The sequence below is a fragment of the Chenopodium quinoa genome, unplaced genomic scaffold (assembly GCF_001683475.1).
Source record: "Chenopodium quinoa cultivar QQ74 unplaced genomic scaffold, ASM168347v1, whole genome shotgun sequence".
Taxonomy (NCBI): domain Eukaryota; kingdom Viridiplantae; phylum Streptophyta; class Magnoliopsida; order Caryophyllales; family Amaranthaceae; genus Chenopodium; species Chenopodium quinoa.
This window is the reverse complement of record NW_018742914.1, coordinates 4,255,137-4,274,802: the sequence shown is the minus strand read 5'-3', so window position 1 is coordinate 4,274,802 and position 19,666 is coordinate 4,255,137. Positions and strand designations below refer to the sequence as shown.

The following is a 19,666-nucleotide window of genomic DNA, read 5'->3' as shown; positions in this document are numbered from 1 at the left end:
TAACTACGTGGAATTAATTGATAACATAATCATATAATAATACTGATTTTTATTATTTAATAGCAAAATTATTTCATTAATTAAAAGTCATACGACATCTACACTATAGATTCAACGTTAACAAATATACATAAGATATTGAATCAAATAAAATTTTTGTTCATAAAGACTACGATCGTCGAGTAGATTTTGCGGTGTGGAACATCTCCAGCTTATATCGCTGGATGGAAAATATATACAGTCTTGTTAGAGAGACAATCTATCGATCCTTTGTAGTTGTGAGGATGTTTTTTCATCTAATTCATCTGTATGCATTCGAAAACTTGATAACTTTTTCACCAACGAAATAATTTCATGACAATCCATTAGATCTAACATTATGAATTCAAAACTAAGAAATTTCTCCCCCGAAAAGAGGAGGTAAACCTTGTCTTTCAAAAGAGGTCGAAAAAGCCTTCTCTTTCGAAGGAGATCGAAAACTCTTTTTTTCGAGGGAGAAAAGTTCCTCCCAAAAGGAGGAAGCATTATTATAAAAACCTAAAAAAAAACTTTAAAGAAACTAAGATTAGAGCTTTTCACCGGTTAAAACCGATGGAAGCCCTTTTAAAATTCAACAATGGAGGTCAGGGTTTTGGAGAGAGGAAGGAGGAGAGAGAGGATAGAGTCTGACATTAATAATACTCAATCTTGTAAACCAATAATAATACCTAATCTTTGAAAGAGAAGAAAAGGAAGATCAGTGGATGAGAGAAAATATTGTCACGAGGATAAAAGTATTAGTTATCAGATGCATGAAAACAAACAAGAAATTAGGGCAACACTACTTACTATCCCCAAAACTGATTAATGTTAGTTTCTACTACTTATGGAATTGAATATGCGTTCATTGATATATATTTTTGGATGATTTGGATGCTAGAATTTGTGTGGATGCATGGCTTCCTTTCCATGTTGAGGGTATTTAGATAATAGAGTGTTCAATATTACTGAATTTGGTTGACCCAACTTGACAACTAGTTCATTTTAGTTGACTTTTACACTATTTACATACTTACTTTAATTATAATTTTTAATATATATATATATATATTAAAAATTATAATATATATATTTTGGTTGCCGTTCATTACAACCAAGATATTCATTACAACCAAGCTATTGTAAGTGTTATGGTCGTCAATTTTCTTTGTAATTTTTATCGATGTCAAATGTAAAAAATGTTAAAAGGATGAGAAAGATACGACATACTTGATTTGTAAACTAAATTGGTAATTTATACTATCTCCGTTTTTTAAGTTGACACATTTTGACTTTAGCATGCACTATTCACACACTCCCCTTTGTCCGTAATTTGTGCCTTAAACGTAATGAAAAATATAGTCATGTGAGACCTTGTTAGATTCGTCACGATATATATTTTCAAAATATCAACTTTTCATAATTTTTGCTTATCGACAATTAAATGTGCATTGACAAATGTGACTAAGAATTAAAACTTGTCAACTAAAAAGAAACGGAGGAAGGATTTATGTAATTTTATGGGAAAGACTATAGGTACACATAGTGTACAAAATAATATTGTACACAAAAATGCTATTTGTGGAAAGGGGCCGCTGATTTGGGCACACCCAAAATTTATAACCATACACCCCTTTGGCCCCACTGTAAGTTACTTTCCTAATTTCCTTCTAATTTGCACTAAGTCTCACGTGTCCATTGCCAATGTTTTACTTTTTTTTTTTTTTTAATTTTATTTTTTTATTTGGACTTTTGTGGGTAAATTACCCAACTTCCAAAATCATAAACATTGATTTTGCTTTTTACTCCATCCCCCTTTTTACACTCCAGTACTCCACCATTAATTTGATACCTCAAAAGCTTCAACCTTTTATGGAAATTCACCTTTTTAATATATCTCAATTGTAATTGCACTTTATTATAATTAGGAAGATGGATGGAGAATTTGATTTTGAAGGGATTAATGATAATGAATTTTGGGAGCTTTATGGGCTAGATGATTTGCATAATGTACTAGAGGAGAATGGCCATGAAGACTGCAATTCTTCACATTCTCATATGAATGGTAATAATTTTCAATCTTGATCTATTTTTTACAAGCACCTTTGTAATTGGGGTTGGATTTCACTCAATTATACAATAAAATTAATCTAGGGTTTAAAAGGAAGTTTTTCATAATTCTTGATAATGAGTCAAATTGATTCCAATATTGTTATACCTTAGTATTATTAAATCAGTTTATTTGCAAATTATATGTCTCAATTTCAGCTTTTTAAGGTTTGGTGATTAAAAATAGTATAATAAGATTAGTTTAATTTTAACTTTGGTGTTAATCAAAACCAAAAGAGTACTATTGCAAAACCAAAAGAACAAACTCGTTTTATCGAACTCTCAGCAGTAGGCTAAATTTATATTTTTAATGGCTTTTTTATTATTCAAAATATAATTTTGTGACTATTCTTGTTAATTTTTTTTATTGTATAGGTTCACCAGAATTTGATAATCATCAACCTCCTCAAACGCCCACTAATATGTATCAACTTTCATCCCAAAAATTTTCAAATAGAGAAATATTGTTGGAGACTGTTCGAGGAATGGCCTACTCACTAGGCTTTGTTACGGTGATTCAAAAATCCAAAAAAAAATAGATGGGTTATTATTGGTTGTGATCGTGGTGGATCATATCGAACTAATCGTAGTCGTATCCCTAATAGTGGAAAGAAAAAGTCAGGAACTCGATTAATGAATTGCCCATTTCAAATTTGTGGAAGAATGAACCAAGACACTAGTTGGAGAGTCGAAATTAAAGATCTTTCTCATAACCATGATTTATCAAGTGATATTTCGGGACATCCTTATACCCGACATTTCTCAAGGGAGGAAGTTAATGAGATTAAAGAGATGATTGCTGCCGGCATTGCTCCACGGCAGATACTTACAAAACTTCGAAAAGGTAATTCTAATCTAAAAGCAATATCTAGAACACTTTATAATGTGAAGGCTAAAATTATTAAAGATGGGCTAGGAGGCCGTTCAATGATCCAAGCTTTGATGGATGAACTTGATAAAGGTGGTTTTATGTATGATGTTGAGTGTGATAATGAAGGACATGTAACACATTTGTTGTTTTCTCATCCAAGATTGATTGAATTAGCAAGAATTTACTCATATACTTTTGTGATGGACTGCACTTATAAGACTAACAAGTATAAAATGCCTTTACTTGATATTGTTGGAGTTACTAGTTTTAATACATTATTCTTTTGCGGTTTTGCCTTCTTATTTAAAGAGAAGGAAAGTGATTATGTGTGGGCACTACAATAATTTGGTAAGATTTTGGGTTATGATAAGCAACCATCGGTGATTGTGACTGATCGAGAATTGGCTTTGATGAATGCAATTAAAGTTGTTTTCCCTAATACTTGTAATTTGTTGTGTGTATGGCACATTGAAAAAAATATTTTAGCAAAGTGCAAGCCTTTTTTTGATGATGGTGATGAATGGGATGTGTTTATGTCCGGTTGGACAAATTTGATTTTGGTCTTCAACTGAAGATCAATTTAATGAAGCTTGGTCTGAAATTGAAGTGAAGTATGGGAAGTACAGGGAGATTCTCATTTACATTCAGAATACTTGGTTTCCATGAAAAATTATTTTGTTAGAGCATGGTCAAGTGAATATATGCATTTTGGGCATGTTGTTAGTTCTAGAGCCGAAGGTTCACATGCTACTTTGAAGAAATACCTTGAAGTTTTGAGTGGTGACCTTCGCACAGTGAAGGAAAAAATTTGTCATGTTGTTGATCATCAATATAATGAGATTAAAACACAATTGTCAAGTGAGAAGATACGCATTCCTCATGACTTGCGTATCCCCTTCTTAAGTAAGCTCATAGGTCATGTTTCTCATTTTGCATTAAGAAAACTCCTTAACCAATTTGAGCTAGCTTATTCCGATTCTTTGTCTCCTACTTGTACTGGTCAGTTTTTAAAAACTATGGGTCTTCCTTGTGCTCACGTGATGAGAAGGATGACAAATGAGGATTTAAAGCTTGACAACATTCATTACCAGTGGAGAATTGACAACATATCACTTTCAAAGAACGGAGAGAATCAAGATGTTCATGGAGATCGAAATGATGTGCTTGTACAAGAGTTACAACTCAAATATTAGCAATTGCCTCTTACTAAAAAAGAAGGTATTCGAAAACAAATTTCTCAATTTGTTAGTTCTTCAAGTCCTTTGGTTCTTGAACCCATGATTCGTCAATCTAAAATCTTGGAACTAATTCAAGAAAAAAGAAAAAACAAAGTACTTCTACAATAAAGAGGGATCCTTCAGGTTTTGAGATGGTCGAAAAGGTCAGAAGGTGCAGCATGTGTGGCAACACGAATCATGGTCGTAGAAGATGTCCTAAAAATACTACTCAAAATTCTACAATGTCCTTCATGCCTCCAATTTTGAATGACTTGACTAGTCCATCCACCTCTTTTGTTGTTGATTTGAACCTTTTGCCTCCAAACTCATATTATAATAACCCATCGTAAGGCAATTTTTTTTTGATAAGTTGTGTTTATATTGTCATGCTATTGTATATATTATTATATAAAGATATTATATTATCATGTTTAATTAATATTATGAAGGTCGAGAATATTTGATATTATGTGATGTCCACGATATAAAGTGCAAAGACACTAATTAAGGTAAGTTTGTGGATTTTTTTTTTTTTTTTTTTTTTTTTTTTGTAGTTTGGTTATCTTGTATGTTTTATTGTCTAAACTAATTATTATATGTTATTGTAGTTTTGTCGTAATGGATGCAGGTTTTGTCATTGGAGTAGTTAATTGGAAGTTACTAGCACAAGATCTTTGGATTAGCTTTGGTTGATAAATCGTATTTATGTATTTTTTGAGACAATATTTGTTGATTTAACTTTTGCCTAACTTTTGTATTTTGTTAAAAACTTAATTTGAGATAATCATAGCTATTAATTTAAGATGTTTAATATTATATAATATCAAATTGATTAATTATAACGTTAAAATTTTTGAAAAGAAAAAAATTGTCATTTTATATTTATGTAAAAAAATAAAAAAAAATCAAACTTGACTCAAGGTTGAAAACTACTGCCGTTGTACAAGAAATACTTAATACTTGTTTCAGACTTAGAACAAACAAAAGCTATTACTACGGAGTACAAAAAAAAAATACGAAGTATTAACGATAGAAGAAAAAGGAAAATTTGCAAATTGCAGCCATTTAAAGTTCGTATTTTGCAAATTGCAGCCATTTGAATTTTTTTTTACAAGTTGCAGCCCAAAAGTTCGTATAAATTGTAAATTGCAGCCCGATTTAATTTTTTCATCGGTTTACATGTTGAAAAATTTTCGGTTAAGGTTTTAGGGGTCATTTTAGTCCCTAGAGACCCGAATTGAGCTCGGAATTAGCAAAAAATAACGTAAGTGTCTCATATTTACAGTTTCCCACAAATCAATACATTTTTATTACGCAAAACGAGATACTTGTGTTATTTTTTTGCTAATTCCGAGCTCAATTCGGATCCCTAAGGGCTAAAATGACCCCTAAAACCTTAATCGAAGATTTTTCAACTTGTAAACCGATGAAAAAGTTGAATCGGACTGCAATTTACAATTTATATGAACTTTTGGGCTGCAATTTGCAATTTTATTTTTAAATGGCTGCAATTTGTAAAATACGAACTTTAAATGGCTGCAATTTGCAAATTTTCCGAAGAAAAATAATGCATAAAGTGAAGAAAAAGTCAACTATCAAATAGCTTTCTCACTTTCTCACGTGCATTAGAAGGAAAAAAGGAAATTACCTTATAGTGGGGCCAAAGGGGTGTGCGGTTATCAAGTTGGGGTGTGAGCAAATCAGTGCCCGTGGAAAGGGTATCTTCTATTTATGTGGGTCATCACTTTTTTCATTTGAATTTCAAACCATATTTTTGAAATTTTAAAGTTTTAATTTCAAATTTACTCTAACCTTTCAACTACCTAATTTCATCTAATATATAATCCCAAAAAAATTGCCTCTAATTCTTTTCCCCTAATTTTTTCTCTCTCTCCAATTTTTATTCTCTCTGTAGTCCTCATAGAAAGCAATAACAAATGAAGAACATTTAAGGTTTCTGGAATTCTTAATTGTGTCGTGCTATAGTTTGCCGGTGAGATTGTTGCGGATGACTTCGTCTTTAATATTTTTTTCCTCGGCATGGTGACCAGCCGTCAACCAGTAGTTTATAACTAATTAGATTACTTTAGATGTTAATAATTTTGAAGATTAAAACTATTTTAATACAAATTTAGTTGATACGAATTAATGTTGTAAATTTTCGTAGAATTTGTAGTTGAAAATTGATTTAATGGTGCTGCCGAAATTGCCGAATTTATAGGATTTAATCTTGTAAATATCATTGGGAAAATTTCATGAACCACGTTGAACCAATGTGAAGAAAAAATAGAAGATAAAATAGGCTCCCTAGGTTGTGTCTTCACCCCCCAACACCCACATTCCATTCCTCATCGCTGCACACATCTTCGGTCATGGGTTGCACACAAGTCGACCCCCTGAGAACCTCAACAGTAGTAGCGTCAAACGGAAATTCATTCTAAAAAACATTGACATCCCGAGAAACAAAAATCTCCTTAGTCTCCAAATCATACAATCTCCAACCTTTTTTCCCAAAGGGATATCCCAAAAAAACACACTTCCGGCTCCTACTAGAAAACTTGTCACCCTTACTACTTTGATTATGAGCGTAGCACAAGCATCCAAACACCTTCAAATGATCATACATAGGCTGTTTACCAAACAAAACTTCAAACGGAGATTTAAACCCAAGCAACCTAGAAGGAGTACAATTTATCAGATGACAAGCCGCTTGCACACATTCCCCCTAAAACTTAATTGGTAAATGTGCTTGAAATCTCAAGGCCCGGGCTACATTAAGAATATGTTGATGTTTACGCTCAACACGTCCATTTTGTTGAGGCGTTCCCACACAAGAAGTTTCAAATATAATCCCATTAGCAAAAAAATAGTCCTTTAAGGAATTGAATTCCGTGCCATTATCACTACGAACTATTTTAATCTCACACTCAAATTGACGTTTAATTAAAGCAAAAAAATTAAGAAACATCAATTCAACTTCTGTTTTATTACGTAATAAATACGTCCACGCTCCTCTTGAGAAATCATCTACTATAGTTAAAAAATAAAGAGAACCACAAGTCGACTCGGTCTTGTAAGGACCCCACAAATCAACATGAATGAGTTCAAACAAACGACTACTTTATTTGTACTTATGGGAAAACTACTCCTATGTTGTTTTTCCCGAGGGCATACATCACATGCTTTAAGACTCCTATTAGAACTACTCACAACTGGAAGGTTTGTAGAATTTTTCTGGAAGGATGCCCCATTCGTTGATGCCACAATTTTGCCGATTGATCCCTATCTATCTTCAAAGCCTTCACCTCAAGGAACACCACGGAAATAATAAAGTCCATCTACTCGTTCACCCGCTCTAATCACCTTCCTCGTCGTTAGGTAGTAAATTGCAGAGTGCAATTTGATTCATCACATAATTGAGTAGCGGATATTAAATTGTAATTTAATTGAGGCACAAAAAGAACATTATCGATCTTCAAACCCCCATGCAAATCACAAAGTCAATTTTAGATGCATTAGCACTTTTCTCATCCGGTAGTCCTACCGGACAATGTTGCACATTAGAAATATTTGTCAAAAGGGAAAAATCACAAGTCATATGGTTGGATGTGCCGGTGTCAACGATCCAACCTAGGCCAATTGATCCTTACCATGAAGCTTTGATTTCATAGTCGAAAGATGATCAAGAATTTGCTGAATTTGTGCTGGTGTCACCCCTGCAAGGGCAACCCCGTCCGCTGCCATAACACCACCAGTGTGCATGTTGTGAGAAGTGGTTTGACCGCTTGTCTTGGCGCGCACTGGAGCAGCAAGTGCACTGATTCGCCCCCACCTCGGCCACCACCATTGTTGTCTCCGGAGTCTCCACGAACCCCTCCTCGACCTTCACGCCCACGGTTACCCTACCAAGGAGGGTAACCATTAATCTGAAAACATCCTGCTTCATCATGTCCGACCCGATTGTAATGATTGCAAAATTTATCAGAGGAATTATCACTTGAACATTGTGGTTTGGGTGTAGCATCATGTTGGAGCTTGAACGCCACTACATTATCACGGACCGGCTGACTGGATAGGGCAGCCTCACCCCCCTAAGAGTTCTGCTTGTATAAGTTGTTGATATACCCTATCAACCGTGGGTATCGGATCTTGATCCAAGAGTTGACCCCGAAGAGACCCATACGCATCATCTAGCCCAATCAAAAAGTGATGGACAAAGTCCGTCCTCTTGTCTCAACCTTTTAACCTACGCCACTATGTTACACTTACATGCCCCACAAGAGAAATTAGGAATAGTCAGGTAAGTGATTAACTCATCCCATATTTTAGCAATCCAACCAAAATAAACGGCTAATGAGTCTGTCTTGCCCTGTTTACACTCACCTAGGGAAATCTTCAATTGACAAATTCGTGTACCGCTTACCACGCAAAATCAGTTTTTCAAGTTAGTCCATAACAACTGAGCGTCATCATATTCTCCAATAATACTTCGCACCAAAAGGTCCAAAGTATTTGTTATCTAGGCAACCAACATCGAGTGAATGACCACCCAGTCTTCTAGTCTATCCGCATCCACGGGTTTCGTGACAGAGCCGTCAATAAAACCATATTTCTGTTTTGCCTTCAACGAGGTACGAATAGCCCTCGCCCACTCATCGTAATTCTCACCTCGAAGTTGAATCGGTGTAATAATGTTTCCTGTTCCATCGCTTGAACCAAGGTAATAAGTCATGTCCACCTTAGCCTTTCCTCCATCACCACCAGTCATCTCTCACGACTCAACAAGGAAAGGTTAGAAAAATTGTCAATGAAAATCTGCTCACAAACTCAGGAAAATCGTGCGTCAATTATGGAGATTGAACATACGAAGAAAAAAAAAATTTAGACCTTTACGAGGCTCTTGATACCATGTTAAATCAGAGGTAAAGTATGAAAATAATTCTCTGTATTCTCATTCAACTTCATGGCCAGAATACAAGTATATATAAAGTTAGGATAACAACCTAAACTTTACACAATATTCTATCTTTTTAGAAGATATGTCACCTAAATTAATCACAATAATATCCTAGAGTATATAGAATATCTCCAATAAATAAACACTTTATAAAGTAATTCCCTAGGATAATTCTTTTGTCGGCAATTTATTTTAGGGATGAAGCCTCATTATTTGATCTTGTAAGTGTTCCAAATTTAACTTTCCTCAATTATTATAAACGGATGCAATTTAAGCTCATTTGATCAATACTAATTTGACATACTCAATTGAGGTTTGCAACCTATTTAATGTCCAGGATTTGGAACATTTACAAGAATAAATCCTACACTAATTCCTAATAGCCATCATATATATTAAAACATTTCAAAGTGTTCGAAAACACACAGTCTTTAACCCATTCATTCTTCTTATTACTTTTATAAAATTTCACACTTTTCAAACTTCTATTTCTCGTCATGTTTAATTATATTTAAACAAAACTTAGTAAATAACATATTATGCGCAATTTAATCCATCATGCTTTCCACTAAATACAACTTTTGCATTTGCACATGAAGCTGAAAGAATGTTATTGGCTATCTTTCCAATTGTTGATGTGATATTGAGAAAGACATCAACCACTTCTATTCCGTCACAAGGAGCCGCCTTGTTGCATGCAAAAGAAAGAGGAGTATTTGATGTTGTGGTACCCCTAATGTTCTTGAAATGGACATTTGTGATCTTTGCGTAATTTGGCTACATAAATAATAAGAAAATTACTTTAGATCACTATCAATTATATCCTTTATACATAGTTAAAAAAAATAATCAAAAAATTTAAGTATGTGACAAGCAAAAACTACTCATCAATAATTATTTATTATTAGTTAAGCCCTATTTAACTCGCTTTAAAAACAATATTTAATAATAAAAAAATATATAAGTTCGGTAAAAATGATTTCAGTTCAGCATAAATCAGTAACTCTAAAGAAGATATATGATAGAGAATCAATAAAATTAATCCCAGTTCAATAAATAATTTCAGTTCAACAAAAATAATTTCAATTCTGTAAATATAATTTCAATTCAGCAAAAATAAAGTGAAGTGAGCAGAGCCTTGCTTAATCCATTTGAATATTTTCCTAGTCTAGCCGATCCTTCTTGTATGATTATAAAAGATACGACGTAGGGCCTGTTCACATTTATTGAACTGAGCTGAACTGAACTGAACTGATTGGAGTTGAACTGAACTGAATTGATTAGAGTTGAACTGAACTGAACTGAGCTGAAATGAATATTTTTTGAGAGAGGAAAATTAATAGCTAAACTGAACTGAACTGAACTAAGCTGAACTGATTGGAGCTGAACTGAATTGAACTGATTGGAGCTGAACTGAACTAAACTGAACTGATTGGAGCTGAACTGAACTAGTTTGAAATTAAGTAAATGTGAACAGGCCCGTAGTGTGTACAAGATAACCTTATTCTATTTATTTTTATTTATCGTGGCAAAAGAAACATGATATTAAGACATAAAATAGAAAGCTAAAAAAATATGACTATGAAATAAAAACCTTATCTGGTATCGGTGGATAATCTTGTTTAATAACGATTGGATTTAGGGTTTGATCCATTGTTAGATCTTCAAAAATAATGTTTGATACTTCTCCTGGTTTGTCTGTTGGCCGAGGGTTTATTCTTGCACCAAATTGTGTTCCTTTGAAAGTACAACTCTTAACTGTTACCTTTTTCACATTATAATCAGGGTGAAAACCATCTAGTTGGGCTCCAACACTGTAACAGACATATTTTAAACACGTTACAATATTTGTGAAACATTAATTGTTGCAATATTTGTGGAATGAAGGAAGTATTATCTTGATTAAAAAAAAAAGAGATTACCTGATTCCTTGTCCAGCAACACAGGTGACTCCGGTAATAGATATATCACTTGAACCACCTGAAACTGTTATGCAATCATCACCGGATTTGATTCGACTGTTGGATACTGCCACCAAACTAGATCCACTAATGTAAATGGCATTAGAGTGTGTATTAGGCTTAACAGTAGTAGCTTCAAAGTTGGTATTGATTATCGATATATTATGGCTATTTTCAACCAACAGATGGAATGCTGAAGGATTCATGGAATGTATTCCATCAACCACACAACTTGTTGCATTGCTGAACTTTATACTCTACAATTCAAGTTAACAAGGTTTATGTGAGACTAACCGAATGCGATAGTGCAAAAATGAAAGAAAATATTACTCCCTTTGTTATTTTATTAGAGTCTCATTTCTAACATTTATTACGCACATAATAAAGAGAAACATGACTCTAATAAAAGGACGGAGGGAGTATTAAAAATATTTTCTAACAATAAAATACTTCCTTCGTTAGTTTTTTTTATTTTATTTTAATTTTTTTTTTAATTGCAATGTTGGGAATTTTCACGCTTGCTAATACATAAATTTTGCCATTAATATATTTAATTACAACTCCATTAAGAACTATACTTCATATACTACGTATAAAAAAATATTTTAAAAGTATAAAATCAAGATGAATCTTACAAGATCCCACCTGATTATGTTTTTCTAAACCAAACATATAAATCGCAAAAGACAGAAAGCAGTGTGTGTGAATATTGCAAAACCTTTAATGTTGTGATTAAAAAAGAACGGAGGAAGTACTTGGCTTTTTTTCAACGATCATCCTTTGTAACCATCTACCCCGTCGCTATAATAAAAAAAATGATTTGAATGTAGTAATGACTTAGGCCCTGTTTGATTCACCTTAATTTTGCTGAACTGAAATTATTTTTACTGAAATGAACTTATTTTTACTGAACTGAACTTAATTTTACCGAACTTAAATTATTTTTACTGAACTTAAATTATTTTTACTGATTTTCTATTATAATTCTTCTTTAAGAAAATTGAATTTTACTAAACTGAACTTATTTTTATTGAACTGAAATTATTTTTACTGAACTGAAATTAATTTTACTGAACTGAACTTATTTTTACTGAACTGAAATTATTTTTACTCAATAAGGTGAAGAGAACAGGGCCTTACAGGCATGATTTCCGAGAACACAAAATCTTTCTCAGGGTCAGCTGCCAATGGTGGCTGATTAACGTTGATAGCTCCGGTACCGGTGAATGTAGCTCCCTCTACTTGTTGGAAGACAATCAATTCTTGATTAGGGAACACACTAGGATCAGGGTCAGCTAAAATAGTTCCATGAAGTTCAACGGTTACATGAGATTGGCAAGGTCCGGCAAATAAGACTTGTGCAACTACAAATGTGCCTTTAGGAATAACCAACTTTGATGGTCCAATGCTATTGCAAGCCTTTTGCCAAGCTTGAATAAAGGCCTGCATTCAAATATAAAGTAACAAAACTATAAGATCAATGCAAGTTTAATTTTAACCACATTATTCCTTATTTCTAGAGCTGTCAAAAACTGACCCGACCCGAGAACCCGACCCGAACTGGCAATGATCTGAACCTAATCTGTACCCGAACAATGGGGTGAAATTAGTGACCTGTAACCCGACCTGAATCAACCTGACGTTAACCAACAACCGATTTGATCCAATATTTTATGACCTAAACCCAAAACTGCACCCGATTGGATAGTAACCGTCAACCGATTTAATCCGACCCGACAACAATCTGAACTCGAATTAGTACCTAACCTAATTAAAACCTGAAAACGATTATAACCTAACAGAACCTGTTATTGACCCGAGTCATGAAAGGTTTAATAAAATTTTACACACCTTTCGTTCAACTTGTACAGTTCTATAAACCCTTAATCCTTAACTAAATATTGGTACAATTTGTTCAGCTTGTATACCTTTTGTTCTCTATTACTTTGCATATAGACTTAAAAAAATCTTGATAATGTTTGATCAAATTATAAAAGGCGTAATTATATAGGTTCAGTTTCACTACATCGATATTTATTCGAATTGAATTTGAATCAAAACCAAGAATGAATGATCTAACTTTAAGATTATCCGACCAAATAATTATCTAACCCAACCCTAACCCCACCCTAAACTCGGATGTACCATCTATTACCCCGCCCAAACTCGACTCAACACAACTCGAACCTGAAATTGAACCCGATCTGAATTTGACTCGAATCGAACCCGACCTATCCCCGAAAAGGAAAACGACCCGGAATAATTTAAATCGAAATTGACCCGACCTGAACCTAATGTGAGGCTAGATTGACCCGACATAATCTGATCCTAATTCATCCCGAAACTAATCCTAATAATTCAACCCGAAACCTGATTTGACCCGACCTGAACCCGACTTGAATACCCAAATTCACAGCTCTACTTTTTTTTTTTTTTAGCAAAATTGACAGCTCTACTTATTTCATATCATTTGTCAATTTACAAGAATAATAATGTATTATATATATATAAACAATCAATTTAATTTGCATAATATACTTCAATTTTGAGCAGCAACAAGTATGTATTACGTGCTAAATATACAATTTTATTAAAAATTCATTGAATTATTTTGGAAACAAAACTTGGATAACTATTTTACAATCCTGTTCATAATTTCTTTTTGAAACCCTGTTCATAATTTCTTAATCAATAACATAATATACTAAAAGAGGCACCAGGAAATGACATGTGCTGTTATTTCCCTCCAAAACCATCCTCTCTCTTCTCTTTCCAAAAACGTTTTAGAAAATATTTATATAACTTGATTTGTAATTCTTTTATTATACCTTTGATATATACACAATTAACTAAAAGATTATTTTAAATATATTATAATTCGTATCTTTTCTTGCCAAAATCTTTTAAAATATTATTTGTATAATATGATTTCTTATTTGGTCATTTTTTTTTTGTGTTAATCGATCATACTTTTTATTTAACGAGATACATTTTATATTGTGTTAGAGAAAAATAAACTAACTATTTTCTTTTCCCCCAAAAATTACAAGATGGTGACATTAGCTAAACTCCCTTTCCTCTATTTAATCTCATCTTATAATATCACATCCTATTTTGTTTGTTTTTCTTTTCCACTTCCTACAAACATTGTTATTATTTTTGTATGTATTGATTTAAAACTATTTTAATACTATATAGCTTTAATTTACGCAAAATTAATTTTTTGGTTAAATACATGCATTGCACGGGCACTAACCTAGTCATCTCTAATTATTGACTCATAGAATCGAACAACTAACTTATGTTAAAGCATATAAAGGTTTCAAATCTAAATAGCAGGTTGAAATTGTCTTAAACTTTTCCAAAATAAAAATTAATTATACTTTTCCATCGAATTTTAATAATATAATGATTTTCACTAATATATATTTCATACATATATTAATGATTAAGGTAAATTTGAGCATAAAAGTCAAAATATATTTAATAAATAATTGGGATATAGCCATATAGGGAGCAATGAAGTAAAGTAATTTTTTTTTTTTTTTTGGGGGGGGGGGGGGGTTTACAATTAGGTTAAATAGTGGATCCAATTATCAATTAGAAGTTGTAGAATGAAGAGATCATAAGATGGGATTTGATTACAATGTTGGATGCATCTAAAAATCTATCATCATGGATTAGTCCACTCCTAACTTCCTAAGTCCTAACCTATCCAACCACCTACAAGATCACATCCACTTCTTTTGTCTTCCCATCTCTTCATTAAAAAATGTATTGAAAATTTTATTTGGAAAAATATACGACGATGGGTCATTTAGCACAAGTGACAGATCTTGGGTCGAAAAATTTGTCCATTTAGGGGCGGGGGGAGGACAAGGTTTGATCCTCAAACCTTTTGCTCAAATATAACAATACTCAAATACTATGCCATAAGTTTTTTAATATAACTATTAAACATTATATAACTTATATCCAATAACTTAGATAATAAGGGCGGCCAGTCCCCAACCTATCGTGGTCCGCCTCTGTTTAGCACATCGAATTTATAATTAATTTTGCGTGGAACATTCACTCTAGTTGGTATTCTCATAACCATAAATGATAACGGGGAAGAATATGATAGAGCTTTACCAGTGAATTGGAATTTTCACCATCTTCGGTGTATTCGGGCTTGCCATTTCCTTTTGCATCAAATTTCGTGACATCGAAAATGCTAGATTCGCTAGTGTGAGCAACAACTATTGTAACATCGTATAGGAAGAATGCCAAGCCTAAAACGAATAGAAGATTTTTACAAGATAACTCTCTTTTAATGGCCATTTTCTAATCTTAGTACCAAATAACAAGAAAGAAAGACAACATAGGGAATTAAGAAGCTAATGATTTACTATTTTTGCAATATATTAAACATTGGTTAATATTTTTCTTCAACTCCACATATAACGATTTGTATTAACGTCCTTTCACTTGTAATCATAGCATTGTTATTTACTCTTATCCATAGGTTGTGAGAATTTCTAGGGAAACTCTATTTATAGATTTTGAACACATTTATGCTTAAATTAGAATTTTTAATACAAGTTTATGAAAATATAAAACATAATTTCTACTTTCATTGAATAGGTTTATAATCTAGTATTCCATATATATTTTTTCAAGATTGTATGGCAAAATCACACATCGATTATTTTTTTTATGTTAATTTTAAATGGTTTATAATGCTTTTTATATGTCTGACATTTTTGCTGTAACCTCTTTATACATTTTATAAAAATATATGACAAAATCATGTGTTAATTATTATTATAATGTCAATTTTCTAAGGCTTATAATGTTTTATTTATGTCTGAACAGTCTGACAATTTCACATTTACCTCTTTCTATGAATCCTTATTAAATTTAATTCATTTTAAATAGTAATTAATGTCTCTGAAGAGTAATTCAAATGAGTCTTAACTAGTAATACACAATGCTTGATTAAAAAAAGAAAAAAAAAAGTAATACACAATGCTTTGCATTTTTTTCAATGAGTTTCTAATCTAATTTCTAGTGGAATGAAATTAGTATGCACTATAAGCCTAAAGATAATCAAATACACGCTAATTAACACCGACCAAAAGAGAACTTTCAATTTAAATATTAGTAAAAAAAACTCCGCAATTTCTATCTTACTCCTAGACTACCATGTTCAAAGTAGTTTAGTTTATAAAATTCATGTTATTTTGATTTGAACTTCTTATTATTTCAATTTATATATATGTTATTTTAAAATAAATAATACATGTTATTTCAATTTCGCCCTTTTCTTTCTCCCAACTAATCAAACCCAAAATCAAATACACTTTATCTCTCCTCTTTTCTTCTTGTAGTTTTTTGGGTTTCCCATAAATCAACCTCCCACACTCACTCTCTATCTTCCTCTAAGTCTAAGCTACCCCAACTCAAAATCACACACTTTCTCTATCGCCTTTTCTTCTTCAATTTTTTGGGTTTCCTAGAAATCAACGGATTCGAAGCCATTTAAGGGTTCAAATGTGTTCATGTCCAGAAATTTAGTACCCCTTGAAGTATTTGATTCTCTTCATGATGCCCTAAAATTCAACGCTACTAATGTTATTTTGATGTGAGCTTCTTATTATTTCAATTTATATATATGTAATTTTTAAATAAGTAGGAAAAAAGGAAAAGAAAAATCCAACATTTGCACATTTTCCTCCTAAAAATCCAACCTTCATTTTATTCCTCCAAAATCCAACCTTTATTTTATTCCTCAAAAATCCAACCTTTATACCCCTCCTTCTCTAACAGATTCATTTTACCTTCAACCTGTTAAACAATTTTTTTTTTTTTTAAATTCTCTCAATTTCTTTTCTCACTCCTCTTTTTTCCTCAAAAACGGAAACAACCCAACTACCCACCAGTACGCCACCAACACCACCAGAACACCGTACCACCATGACACGATTGTTTATAAAAAAATCTTCTCACCCCCTCCCCCACCAAGCACCACCACCCCTAGCTCCTCCACACCGACCTCCCTTCCCTTCCCCCTGGTTCAGTCACTCCCAAACCCCCTCCACCGCCGGAATCATCCAAGGAGGAGAGAGACTCGCTTCTTTAGCTGACACATTGTGTCAGTTCCCGAAGTTATCAATGAAATTTGTGAACCCACTTCTCGTCATCGTCTCTCTTTTCTCCCTTTCACTATTGATACCTTGGAACCCTCCCCTGAATCTCTCAGAAAAGGTTTGTTTCTATCTTTATTTCTTTTGTTTTTGATCAATTTGGTTGTTAAATTTTTGGGCTTTGTTCAATTTGTCTAGTTTTGTGTTATCATTGACTAATTGGGCTGAATTTCAATTGGGTATTTTATAATTGTGATGTTGAATTGTTTTCATGTCGATGTTCCTGTAATATCCCTTATTTTCAAAACGTATTTTTTTAATTAATTAATTAAGTAGTATTCTTAAAAAGGGTATCTTGATAATTTATTTTACTATTTGAATTTTGGAGTCAAAATAATAATTGAATTTTGGCGCTAAAACTCAATTATTATTTTAGATTTTGGATAAGATTTATTATCCATTTGTTTTATTTAAAAACCCAATTATTTATATATATATTTCGGATATTTTAATTAAATAAAATTATATTTTATTATTTAATTAAAGGGCCGAATTTCCTAAATAATTAACTAGGAATTTTTCTAATTTTCTTGATAAAGAAAATTTGATTTTCGTAGTTAAATTAAATAGTGAATAATTAGTATTTTCTTAATTAATTATATTATTCAAAATATATTATTTACGCAATCATTTTTACTCCTTAAAATTTAGCAAATATTTCCCTAAAACTAGTTGTGCCTATGTGGAGGTCTAAAAATATGAGCATAGATATGTTCAATATTTTCAGCCACCATATGCTAAATTTGGGTTAATTATTTTGTTAATTTTGTATTTTAACTATCTTCCTCAAATTTTCTTATTTCCTAAATTCCTATTTTTTATCTCCCAAAGATTTGATCATCTTATTTTCCTACCTTATATCTTCCTTGAGCATTCTCTAAGTAATCTGTTTTGCTATATTATATTTCATGACAACACACACACCTTCCTTAAATTAATTATTCTTAGTCACCTTAATATTTAACTTTCCATAATTCTTTAACTCTCTTATCCAAGTAATTTCCTTAATTCTTTTTACCATAATTCTTCCTACATTCTCCTACCATAATTCTTTCATTCATGAGCCTATAAATACCCCCTCATGCCTCTCATATTCTTCACACCAAAATTCGATTCTTTTCTTCTCTCTTATTCTTCTTTTCCCTAAACCTGTTCATATTTTTCTTCTCCTCTTTTCATACAAATATTATCCCGTATACCTTGGAAGCTAGTTTTCGGGCACTTCTGGTCAATTTTTGGGGTATTGATGTTTCACGGGAGATTGTTTCTCTTAAAAACTCCTTGAGGTTAGGCTCAAGAATCACCCAATTCGAAGTTATATTCACTACGTGAAAAAATGAAATTGGCACCGGTTCAAATCCGACCTAAGGCACCGGTTTGAACCGGTGCCAATTACCTCCCTTTTTGGCACCAGTTCAAAACTGGTGCCACAAACAGGTTTTGGCACCGGTTAACCGGTGCCAAAAATACTCAAAAAAAAGTTTTATCCCTCCTTTTGGCACCGGTTAACCGGTGCTAAAAATGTCCAAAATTTTTTTTCACTTAACAATTAAATGAACTAAAAAAAATAACATCACAATATAAATCGAATTGGTTTCAATATAATCCAAAATTTACAATATATAATCAAATCCAAAATTACAATATAGATCAATTACAACTAACATATAAATAAATAAAAAAAATTACATTATAAATCATAAAAAAAATTACAATATACTCGTAAATCAAAAAGAAAATTACAATATGAACATATCAATATTCTTGCATAATCTGTACCTGCACCAATTAATATAGGAAAAAAAAAACTATTGGTAAAAATAAGCTTAAGAATAAATAAAAAAATCCAGAAATTCAATCCAAACAATTCAAACCCAGAAAAAAAGCATTAATTCAAACCTAGGAAAAAAAACAGAAATTGAAATCGAAATTAAAAAAATATCAAAATCGAAAAAAAAAAACCCAAAAATGAAATCGAAAAAAAAAACCAAAAATCGAAAAAACAAAATCAAACTCGAAAAAAAAAAACCAATTAAAATTGAAACCCAAAAAACCAAAATCAAAAACAAAATCCCAGAAATCGAAAACAAAAACCAAAATCAAAATTGGAACCTAAAAAACCAAAATAAAAAACAAAATCCCAAAAATCGGAAAAAAAAAAACCAAAATCAAAAACTAAAATCAAAATTGAAACCCAGAAAACCAAAATTGAAAAAAAATCCCACAAATCGAAAAAAAACCAAAATCGAAAATAAAAACCAAAATCGAAAAAAAAACCAAATACGAAAAAAAAAAACCAAAATCGAAAAATTTGAATCGAAAAAAAAACAGAACTTGAAAAAAAA

At 32.0% G+C, this 19,666-nt stretch overlaps 2 protein-coding genes and 1 long non-coding RNA gene across 3 annotated transcripts; 2 read left to right on the top strand and 1 right to left on the bottom strand.

Annotated features, from left to right (window-relative positions):
* Positions 1 to 1,520: 1,520 nt before the first annotated feature.
* On the top strand, positions 1,521 to 2,663 carry LOC110727930. The gene is made up of 2 exons (XR_002512601.1): positions 1,521 to 2,083; positions 2,503 to 2,663. It is a non-coding gene; the product is annotated as an uncharacterized LOC110727930 (long non-coding RNA).
* A 97-nt stretch (positions 2,664 to 2,760) lies between these two features.
* Positions 2,761 to 3,342, top strand: LOC110727650 (protein FAR1-RELATED SEQUENCE 5-like). Its single transcript, XM_021907229.1, has one exon. The coding sequence runs from the start codon at positions 2,761 to 2,763 to the stop codon at positions 3,340 to 3,342; it is 582 nt and encodes a 193-aa protein (XP_021762921.1).
* A 5,925-nt stretch (positions 3,343 to 9,267) lies between these two features.
* Positions 9,268 to 15,471, bottom strand: LOC110727762 (exopolygalacturonase-like). Its single transcript, XM_021907340.1, has 5 exons — positions 15,268 to 15,471; positions 12,274 to 12,576; positions 11,095 to 11,390; positions 10,767 to 10,986; positions 9,268 to 9,949 (listed from the first exon to the last, which is right to left on the bottom strand). The coding sequence occupies exons 1-5, from the start codon at positions 15,454 to 15,456 to the stop codon at positions 9,710 to 9,712; spliced, it is 1,248 nt and encodes a 415-aa protein (XP_021763032.1). The 5' UTR covers positions 15,457 to 15,471; the 3' UTR covers positions 9,268 to 9,709.
* Between the last annotated feature and the right edge of the window lie 4,195 nt (positions 15,472 to 19,666).

Bases quoted from the DNA above. Each gene is read 5' to 3' on its own strand.
- LOC110727762 (XM_021907340.1), bottom strand. From the start codon at position 15,456: ATGGCCATTAAAAGAGAGTTATCTTGTAAAAATCTTCTATTCGTTTTA. The intron at 11,391-12,273 runs GTAAGGCCCTGT...CTTGAATTGTAG, and splicing joins TGTTCTCGGAAATCATGCCT to AGTATAAAGTTCAGCAATGC. The intron at 9,950-10,766 runs GTTTTTATTTCA...TTATTTATGTAG, and splicing joins ATCCACCGATACCAGATAAG to CCAAATTACGCAAAGATCAC.
- LOC110727650 (XM_021907229.1), top strand. From the start codon at position 2,761: ATGAATTGCCCATTTCAAATTTGTGGAAGAATGAACCAAGACACTAGT.